General features: G+C 48.4%; 2 protein-coding genes across 2 annotated transcripts in view; both read right to left on the reverse strand.

Moving 5' to 3' along the window:
- The window catches only part of LOC101985737 (cytochrome c oxidase subunit 7A1, mitochondrial), a 2335-nt gene extending 990 nt beyond the window's left edge, over positions 1-1345 (reverse strand). Inside the window, exon 1 of the mRNA XM_005361264.2 lies at positions 830-1345. Coding sequence (XP_005361321.1) covers positions 830-844 — 15 coding nt within the window. The 5' untranslated portion in view covers positions 845-1345. The remainder of the gene's footprint in view (positions 1-829) is intronic.
- The window catches only part of LOC113457658 (zinc finger protein 420-like), a 1205902-nt gene that overhangs the window by 1190491 nt on the left and 4835 nt on the right, over positions 1-10576 (reverse strand). The window contains 3 exon segments of the mRNA XM_026786241.1: positions 5070-6154; positions 7175-7270; positions 8745-8871. Coding sequence (XP_026642042.1) covers positions 5070-6154; positions 7175-7270; positions 8745-8871 — 1308 coding nt within the window.

Genomic DNA, 10576 nt, shown 5'->3' on the forward strand with positions numbered 1-10576 from the left:
ACCTGGAGGGGTGGGAGATGGGTGGGTTGGAGACCTGGAGGGGTAGGAGATGGGTGGGTTGGGAGACCTGGAGGGGTAGGAGATGGGTGGGTTGGCGGCACCTGGAGGGGTAGGAGATGGGTGGGTTGGAGACCTGGAGGGGTGGGAGATGGGTGGGTTGGCGGCACCTGGAGAGCTGCCTTCACGTGGTCCTGTGAGAAGGGGTGAATGTCTGCCTTAAAGGCAAGAGACCAGTCACCAGTGAGAGTGGGGAAGGAATCAGTGGAGGCCTGTAATCCCAGCATTCAAGCAGGAAGATCAGGAGTTTGGGGCCAGCCTGGGCTACTCAGTAAACATTTTAAAAATGAGGTTAAGGTGTTACACATGTTATCACACTTGGGAGGGGGAGGCGAAAGGATTAGAAGTTCAAAGACTTACTCAGCTGCATATCAAGTTAGAAGCCAGCGTGGGCTATATGATGCCCAGTGTCCAAAAAAAGGGGGGTGGGGTGGGGGTAAGGGTAGGGAATCCATGCCGAGAGAGTACAGTGTGGAGGTCAGCAGGCTTCCAAGAGGGTCCCTGAGAATTCCCAGGCTGCCCAAGACACCCACACCGGAGCTGGTATTAGGGCTCCGAGGGATACTAAGAGGGCACTCGGGTAAAGGGAGGTTTAAACCCAGGATTCAGGACCAGGCTAGAGGTAAAGTCTTGGAAACTCAGGATGTTAGGGAGGGAGTCCCAGACTCTGAGGGGTGCACGTGTTCCCAGACTCCAGATCCTGACATGTTTAAGGTAGGCATCTGGGTTGTGGGGTTCCCCTCCACCCCGACACAGCCCGTGGGGACCTCACCCGCAAGGCCCTCATTTCGCGTCCTCTGCAGCTCGAGTCACCTCTCTCAGCCCAAGGACGTGCAGCACTTTACCCCTGAGGGAATCCCAAGACACGCCTGCTGCGCCGGGCTTGACAGTTGGGGGCGTGGCCAAATCACATTTGTCCAATCAGCTCAGAGGAAAGGTGTTCCAACCTACCAGTCATCTGTTTCCGTGTTTGGGGTGAGTGCAACAGATTACTTTTCGGCAGAGGTGTCTCAGGGGACGCACCATTCCAGGCCTCCATCTAGGGCTACCCTGCTGGTATCTGGGAGCCAGTGAGGGCTGAGGTAAATTAACTCCTCGTTCTGTCTACACAGTGAGTGATTGCACCTTGTATCTCAGAGCCTTAGTTTCCGTATTTGTTTCCTGAGAGTCAAGTCAGAATCTTCCTCACTGTCCTGAGGAAATAGGAAAACACCGAGATTAAATTATTTACACGGAGCCGGGCGGTGGTGGCACACGCCTTTAATCCCAGCACTCGGGAGGCAGAGGCAGGCGGATCTCTGTGAGTTCGAGGCCAGCCTGGTCTACAAGAGCTAGTTCCAGGACAGGAACCAAAAGCTATGGAGAAACCCTGTCTCGAAAAATCAAAAAAAAAAAAAAAATTATTTACACGGCCAGAATTGATTTAAGAAATTAAAAAAAAAAAAAGACAAGCTGGGAGTGGTTGCTCAGTTCTTTAATTCCAGGGCTCAGGAGACAGGAAAGTGGATTTCTGCCATTTTAAAACAGAGTGGTCTACACCGTGAGTTCCAGGGCTACATAGAGAGACTCTGTCACACACATTGGGGTGGGAGAGATGGTTCAGTGCTCTTCCAGAGGACCCAGTTTCCATTCCCAGCCCCCACACTGCAGCTCACGGCTGTCTGCAGCTGCAGTTCCAGGGGATCTGACACCCATACAGAGACATACATGTAGGCAAAACACCAATGCACATAAAAATAAATGATAAAGAATAGCTGGGTGGTGGTGGTGGCACACACTAATACCAGCACTTGGAGTGGTGGTAGTGGGGGAGCAAAGGCAGGTGGATCTCTGTGAGTTCGAGGCCAACCTGGTCTACATAGAGAGTTCCAGGACAACCAGGGCTGTTACACAGAGAAACCCTGCCCCCACAAAACAAAAACAACCTAAAAAAAATAGAGACTCGAAGGGCTGGAGAGATGGCTCAGAGGGTAGGAGCACTGGCTGCTCTTCCAGAGGTCCTGAGTTCAATTCCCAGCAACCACATGGTGGCTCACAACCATCTGTACTGAGATCTGGCGCCCTACTCTGGTGTGCAGGCATACATGGAGGCAGAATGTTGTATACATGGACAGAGGGGAGGGAGAGAGAGACCCCTTGAAAGAAAAGTGTGGTTCCTCTGCAGCTGAAGTTAGGCTCCTTAGACCTTTCGTGTGGGATTCAGCCTGGAGTGAGGTCTAGAGGGCAACCCACTGCTCTGTGATTCTCTAAGACGGGCCATTTGGGTGAGGCGCCAGGGACCATTGGGAGTTATGCTTAATTGTAGAACAAGACCATAAGTCACCAGGTCTAACTACTAGAGGATAGGTCATTTCGCTTTCTGACCCCTTTGTCTCTATAGTCAGAGGTTTATTGCGGCAATGAAGTGAGCTCAGAGCATAATTCAGCTCGCACAGTTAAGAAAAAAGGGCTTGCCAGCCAGCTCTGTGGGTAGCTGCTCACCGCCAAAGTCTACAAGGTTGTCCTCCCGTGGCAAACATGGGCCCTCCCATCATATACACCAGAGCCTTGGCTACAGAAAGTTCCAGGCTGACGTGAGCTACCTGAGACATGGAAAAGGAAAGCACAGGAGGAGAGAAGAAAGAAGGAACTAGTAATGTGATTTTGAGAAAAATCAAACAGAAGCCACTCTTGCTAGTGGGAAATCTGTTTCTTGTGCAGGACCAATTCTAGCACCTAGCTCTTTCTGAGCAAGCGCTCTGCCCAATCTATACCCTAGCACACACTGAAAAAAAACTGAAGCCTCAGTCAAATATTTTTGCATTTAGTTCAGTTTCATCTGTGTGCATTCACACATACACAATACCATATGCACATCACATGCACATACCCCTCTCCCACAAATATGCACCATACCCACACACACATACCCACACACACAAATATGCACCTATACACACATACCCCCACATATAAGTATGCAGCTACACACACACACAACCACACACACAAATATGCACCTATACACACACACAAATATGCACCTATACACACATACCCCCACATATAAGTATGCAGCTACACACACACAAATATGCACCTATACATGCATACCCCCACATATAAGTATGCAGCTACACACACACAAAAATATGCACCTATAAATACACTTCCACATATAAGTATGCAGCTACACACACACACACACACACACACACACAGAAATATGCACCCACTCACACACACATGTATCCACCCATGCATCCATACACAGAATGGAAAAATAAAAGTGCTGAGTGGCAAGGGAATGTTTATCTAGAATCCACCAATTAGGGGCTTGAGTTTTGGCTCAGGGGTCCATCTAGCTTAGCTAGATCGTGCAAAGCCTAGCTTGTGCAAAGCCCTGGGTTCAGGCTGAGACAGGATTTCATGCTGGAGGCAACCCTGGACTACACAGGACGGTGTCTACTTCCTTTGACCATGCAAAACGTCCTAAACGTGAGGCTTTTCCTTTCTCCCACGGCCTCTCTTAACTCATCACAATAGGCATGCAGGAAAAACATCTGTGCACCTAAAGTCAAAAGTCAAAAAAAATAAGCCAGAGCTACATAGTGAGATCCTGTCTCAAAAAACACAGAAAAACAAAACAAAATAAAAGAGCAAGCAAGCAAACCAATTGCCGCTGTGGTGGAAGTCTGCCAAAACCTGTTTGGTAGCAGCACTCTTCTGCCATCTCGTGGCTGAAACAAGTCAGCTGCTCTTCAACCTGAACCTCTCCATGTATTGATTCTCTGATTTCCTTTCTTAGCCTCACCCCACCCACACCTCTTTTGTCCCCAGACAGGGCCTTGCCACACTGTTCTGGCATGTCTGGAACCTGTGATCCTCTTGTCTCAACCTTCTGACCACTGCAGTTAGTGGCAGGTCCCACCAAACCATGCTTACAATTGCCGGTTTTAAATCAATGCATCCCACGGCACTTTAAGCTACCTCATAAGTGCATACCCGTAAACCTTTTGGGAGGCTGAGCATCTTGAGTTCCAGGATAGCCAAGGCTATATAGTGAGACCCTGCCTCAAACAAAACCCATAAATATTCCTGACTGAATGAAGGTACCAGATGAGTAACAGAAAAAACATCTTTGGTCCTGCCTCCAGTCCCTAAAATTCTTTGAACCATCAGAGTGATTGACAGTGTTCTTTATTTGCTAATGGGATGTTGGAGGTCCCCAGGTAGATAGATAGATGGGGCTGGTCACCAGAAAGACCAAGGCATGAAATAAAAAAGGTTGGACATCCATCCTTCCCAATATCCTTGGGCTTCTAGGGATGGGGATGATGGAATCACTTATGGTTGATGATTAAAAATTTATTATTTAATTAAATAGCCCTTTGGTGGGCTCCAGGATTGTGACCATGTTAAAGCATCATGAAGATGGCAGATGGTTGAGCAGCGGTGGTACACACCTTTAATCCCAGCACTAGGAGGGTAAAGGCAGGGGGACTACAGACTGAGTTCCAGGACAGGCTCCAAAGCTACACAGAGAAACCCTATCCTGAAATGAAAACCCCCCAAAAAACTATTTTAAACACACAAACAAACAAAAAACTAAAAAAATATTCTGTCTACATAAATTGATGAGCACCAAGTACATGCTGGTGCCTACAGAGCCAGAAGGGGGTGTTGGGTTCCCGTAACTAGAGTTATGGATGGTTGTGAGCCACAATGCTGGGAACCAAACTCAGGTTTTCTGCAAGAGCAATGGACGCTTATAAGTTAAACTAACCCATGTATATTAATCTACATTCTATCACATGGCATTATCTCTCTTCCATTTTACACCTTCTGCGTCCTCTCTGTCTCCTGGTGTCTCCTGTGTGTCTAGCTTCCTCCTCTTCTCCCTTTCTCTCCCCAGAAATCTCACCCGTAACCCCTGTGTAGCTATTGGTCATTCAGCCTTTTATTGCAACAATCACAGCGATACATCTTCGCAGAGTACACAAATATCCTAGAACCCTCTAGTCAGTGTGAACTTGTTGGTAGTGGTTGATGAGCTGTGAGCCATGGATAAAGGCCTGCCCACATTCTCTACATTCATAAGGTTTGATACCAGGGTGAATTCGCTGATGTTCGGTCAGCTGTGAGCTGCGAATGAAAGCCATACCACACTCCCTGCATATGTAGGGTTTCTCATAGGTGTGGGTCCTCTGGTGGTGAGTCAGCTGGGAAACACGAATGAAGGCTTTCCCACACTCCTTACATTCATAAGGCTTGTCCCCTGTGTGAATTCTCTGATGTTGAATGAGGTATGAACCCCGACTAAATGCCTTTCCGCAGTCCTTACATTCAAAGGGTCTGTCAACAGTATGAACGGTCTGATGTCGCTTGAGCTGTGCGTGCTGTCTGAAGGCTTTCCCACATTCCTTACATTCATAAGGTTTTTCCCCAGAATGAATTCTTTCATGGCGAGTGACTGCTGAGCTATAGATAAAACCCTTCCCACACTCCTTACATTTGTAGGGCTTCTCCCCGGTGTGGATTCGCTGGTGCATGGTGAGCTGCGAGTGCTGTCTGAAGGTCTTTCCACAGTCTCTACACTGATAGGGCCTAGCCCCTGTGTGAGTTCTCCAGTGCACAGTCAGCTGGGAACTACGAAAAAAAGCCTTCCCGCAGTCTTTACAAACATAGGGTTTCTCACCCGTATGGATTCTCTGATGCTCAACGAGGTGTGAGGCTCGCCCAAAAGCCTTCCCGCACTCCTTACACTCAAAAGGCTTTTCAGCAGCAGGAGTCTTCTGGTGCTGCACAGCCTGGCTAAAGGCTTTCCTGCAGTCGCTGCGTTCAAGCAGTTTCTCTTGAGTCCTGCGGCTCTGATGTAACAGGGCAGCGGATGTGCGTGGCTTGAAAGCAGGCATGCTTCCATAGGGGATTTCCACTGGCTTGAGATGGCACTCCTGACTCCATGGCTGTCTCTCAAACTGGTCTCTGCATGCCCAGTCCTCCGTGCCATGGGAGTCCTCAAGGCCACAGCTCTGAAAGCTCTTCACTTCCTCCCTTTTAAAGGACTCTATTTCCAAAAGTCCTTGCTGTGGAACTCCATCAGCCCTCGATGCCACGCCTGGAAACCAGAGAAAAAGTACGGAAAGCAGCGGATTTATGGAGGAGCAGGGCAGCTTCTGCCTACATCACCTCAGACCAGGCTGCAGGGGCAGGGCAGGAACCCGTCTGCTAGAGGGCAAGCAGCTGGAGCTCTGCCTGAGGAAAACCAAAGTGCGGAAGGCAGACAGTCAGAATCTGCAACTCACAGAGAGAGAGAGTGCTAGCACATGCCTTTAGTCCTAGTACTCAGGAGGCAGAGGTAGGTGGATCTCTGTGAGTTCGAGGTCAGCCTGGTCTATAGAGCTAGTTCCAAGACAGCCAGGGCTACACAGAGACACCCTGTCTTGGAGAAAAAAAAAAGAGGAAGGGGGTGGCTCACTGGTTAAGAGCACTGGCTGGCTGCCTTTCCAAAGGACATGGGTTCAATTCCCAGAACCCATATGGCGGCTCTGTAACTCCAGTTCCAAGGGATCAGATGCTCTTTTATGGCCTCCTTTGGGAACCAGGCATGCATATGCTTCAGACATATATGTAGGCAAAACACCCATATATATAAAATAAAAATAAGCCGGGTGGTGGTGGTACACACCTTTAATCCTAACACTCGGGAGGCAGAGGCAAGTGAATCCCTGTGAGTTTGAGGCCAGTCTGGTCTACAAGAGCTAGTTCCAGGACAGCTAGGACTGTTAACACAGGGAAACCCTGTCTTGAAAAACCAAAAAAAAAAGACCCCAAAAAACAAAAATAAAAAACAAGAAAATACATATACATTAAATATTTTCCCCAATTATAACTGCCTGATTTATCAGCCACAGAAGGCAGAGGCAGTGGAGGAAATACTATCTAATACAGAATGTCTTTACATTTGTACTTGATGTGCACAGCCAGGCCAACGCTGACTGTCCTGCTCCGCTTCCTAACTCAGGCCTTTATTCCACAGCAGGCTTTCAGGGCTTCCTGACAATCACCCCGGCTACAGCTCTCAGTAGACACATGGTACCGTTAGTCCCATGACCTCTCCAGCCAGGTCAGGTCTTACCTGGCTGCCAAGGTCTTGTCATATAATCTGTAACCATCCATGGCTCTTTCCCCTGCTCCAATAAGAGGATGACCTCAGGCTTAGAAAAGACAAGTCCTGTTGATGGGAAGAGAAATGAGGCATGATCAGACTGTTTAAACTTCAACTCTGGGGTCCGGAGAGATGGTTCAGTGCTAAGTGTACTGGTTGTTCTTCCACAGGACCAGGTTCAATTCAATTCCCAGAACCCTTATGGCAGTTCACAGCTGTCTGTAACTCCAGTTCCAAAGGACACAGACATACATGCAGGCAAGGCACCAAACACCAGTGTACATGAAATCAATAACAACAACAATAACAAATGAACATTAAATTTCAAACTCTGGCCAGGCATGGTGGTGCATGTCTTTAATCCCAGCACCTAGGAGGCAGAGGCAGGCAGATCTCTGTGAATTCAAGGCCAGCCTGCCTACAGAGTGAATTCCAGGACAGTCAGGGCTACACAGAGAACCCATGTCTTAAAAAAACAAAACAAAACAAAACAAAACCGGAAGGAAGGGAAGGTTCCTGTTTCCTAGCACTGAGGTAAACTGCCTGCAGCCCCGTTCACCTGATGTTCATCTGACCCTCATCCCTCCCTTTCACTGTGCTTTCTAACAATGTGTAGCTGCCAACTCTCTCACCCCAGGAAGGGGGGGGATACCTTATCTCCCCTATACAAGAGACTTCAAGAGGCCAGCAGGGGCTGCCCTCTCAAACCCCAACTGAAGGTGAGACAGCCAGCTGCCCATCCAAGTGCACCCCAAAGTACAGCTTATTTTAACTGGAAAATCATGGTTTTGGTCTTTCTCCTTGCTTTAACACAGAGGACCTAGAATTCCTGACCTTCCTCCCTCTGCCTCCAAGTGCTGGGATTATGGTGTGGACCCAAAGAATAGAGACAAAAAAAAAAAAATCATGGTTTTGGTCTTTCTCCTTGCTTTAACACAGAGGACCTAGAATTCCTGACCTTCCTCCCTCCGCCTCCCAGTGCTGGGATTATGGTGTGGACCCAAAGAATAGAGACAAAAAAAAAAAAAAATGAAGACTGTTCAAAGGACTGGGAGAAGGGGCGCCCAGTGGAATGGCTCAGTTGCAGCTTCACAAAGCCCAAAACAATTCTTAGGAAAAATGGAGAACAGACATTGAATGAGACATTTGAAAGTGGGATGAGAAAGTCAAAAAGGGATGGGCTGAGCCTGTAGCCCAGTGGCAGAAAGCCTGGAATATGTAAGGCACTGGGTTCAAGTCCTAGAATTCAAAAAACAAGTAAATCCCTAAAAATTTCAGGCCATTGGTTTTGAATTGGGATTAAAATCCATTAACCCTCCCCTCCCCTCCACTATGCCAAGTCAGCTCTGTGCCACAGGTCAAGGGCGGTGAAGGTGGGGGATTTCCTAGCGCTCCCTCCCCTCTGACCTGGGAAATACATGGAGTGCTCACTGCTGCTGGCTGCATCTTTCTGTCTCCTTCCTTTACCCCTCAGGCCAGAGGCGCACACGGCAACTCCCACTGTCTCCGTTGGGGTGTCCCCTTTCCTGTGTGGCCTTACCTAGTGAGCGCAGGTGACTGAAGCTCTCCAGAGTCACGTCTCTGTACAGGTCCTTCTGGGCAGGGTCCATACATTTCCATTCTTCCTCCGAGAGCTCCACGGCCACATCCCTGAAGGTCACCGTTTCCTGAGACGATAGATAGACTTACATATAACTAGTGAATTAAAGACTTTTTTTTTCTTCTTTTTTTCAATTTTGAGACAGGGTTTACTCTGTGTAGCTCCAGCTGTCCTGGAACTCATTCTGTAGACCAGGCTGGCCTCGAACTCACAGAGATCCGCCTGCCTCTGCCTCCCGAGTGCTGGGATTAAAGGCGTGCGCCACCACCGCCCGGCTAGACATAAGTTTTTGTATATAATTTCTGACAGCATGACATTATGAGTATGGGTGTTTTGTCTGCATGTATGTCTGTGCGTCACCTGTGTGCCTGGTGCTTGTGCAAGTCAGAACAGGGCTTCTGATCCCCTGGAACTGTAGTTAAGAGGGCTGTGAGCCACCATGTGGGGGCTGGGAAATGAATCCAGATCCTCTGGAAGAGCAGCAGTGCTCTTAAGCACAGAGCCATCTCTCCCCCATGAAATACTTTTCTTAAAAGGGAGTGACATGAAACAGCGTAGGAAAGGAAACCGCTAGAGTCACTGGAGAGGGTCACCTAATCCTCAGTCCCACTGATATTAAAAGAAAGTAAGCTACTGTCTTCTTCATGAGAATGTATTTCCATCCCTTTGGCACCCTGTGAGAGCTTTGTAAATAGTGCCAAGAAGAGGAGGTAAGGAAGTAGGGAGGCGGGGCCCATCACTTGCTCCCTGAGAGCAGGTTACAGAGGTATTTTGGCATAAGGCACAGAGATGCTCCTATGTTCTCAAGGGTTAGGAGAAATTCGGGGCTGGTGAGATGACTCGGCAGCAAAGGGCACCTGCTGCCAGATCTGGTGATCTGAGTTCAATCCCTGGGAACATGGTGAAGGGAGATAACTGACTCCTTCAAGCCGTCCTCAGACCTCCGAGTTCACAGACTCTGCGACACCAACAAAGTAACTAAGTAACTAAATATAAACAAAGTAACTAACTAAATGCAAATAAAGCCTGGATGTGGTGGAGCACTAATCCCAGCACTCAGGAGGCAGAGGCAGAGGCAGACAGATCTCTGTGAGTTTGAGGCCAGCCTGGTCTAATAGTGAGTTCTAGGCTAGCCAGGACTATACAGTAAGACCGGATCACAAATAAACAAACAAACAAACAAACAAATAAAACGTAAAACAAAAATATTTGAGAGGAAATTTCAACCTACCTGAAGGGCCATAGCATTCAGAACTACCTGGCCTACTCTGATTTCTCTTTTTGGATAAGTGAAGAGTCCTAAAAAGGGAAAATGGAGAGAAGAATAAAGCCCGGATGAGCTAACAGACAAGCTCAGTCCCGGAAGTCGGCAGTCTGAGGACTGGGTCACAGTAAGAATCTGCAGGCACACACTTGAAGGCGTAAGTCACAAACAATCCCACACCAGTTTGGAATTATGATTATTAGAGAGGTTATTTATTTTAAGTGGGGAAAACTTACAGATCACCGTCCCAGACAACAGCCCTCTGTGCAATCAGGAATGGAGCCTACTTGCAGGAAGCGGAGCCATAAGCCAGAGCACAAGCAGAGGGAAGTGGCCGCTTTTTTAAAGGGAGAGAGACCACGCCCCAGTGGGCTGGTATCTCAGCGGCTATTAGCTGAAGGAGCGGGAGGAGCTACCGCACACACACCCATCTCCCCCAGGGAAAAGTAAAAGAGAACCAGAAATAAGGGTGGAAATGGGTTCAGACAGGGTGAAGGAAAGGCCAGTG

This window comes from Microtus ochrogaster, linkage group LG4 (assembly GCF_000317375.1).
Source record: "Microtus ochrogaster isolate Prairie Vole_2 linkage group LG4, MicOch1.0, whole genome shotgun sequence".
Classification (NCBI taxonomy): Eukaryota; Metazoa; Chordata; class Mammalia; order Rodentia; family Cricetidae; genus Microtus; species Microtus ochrogaster.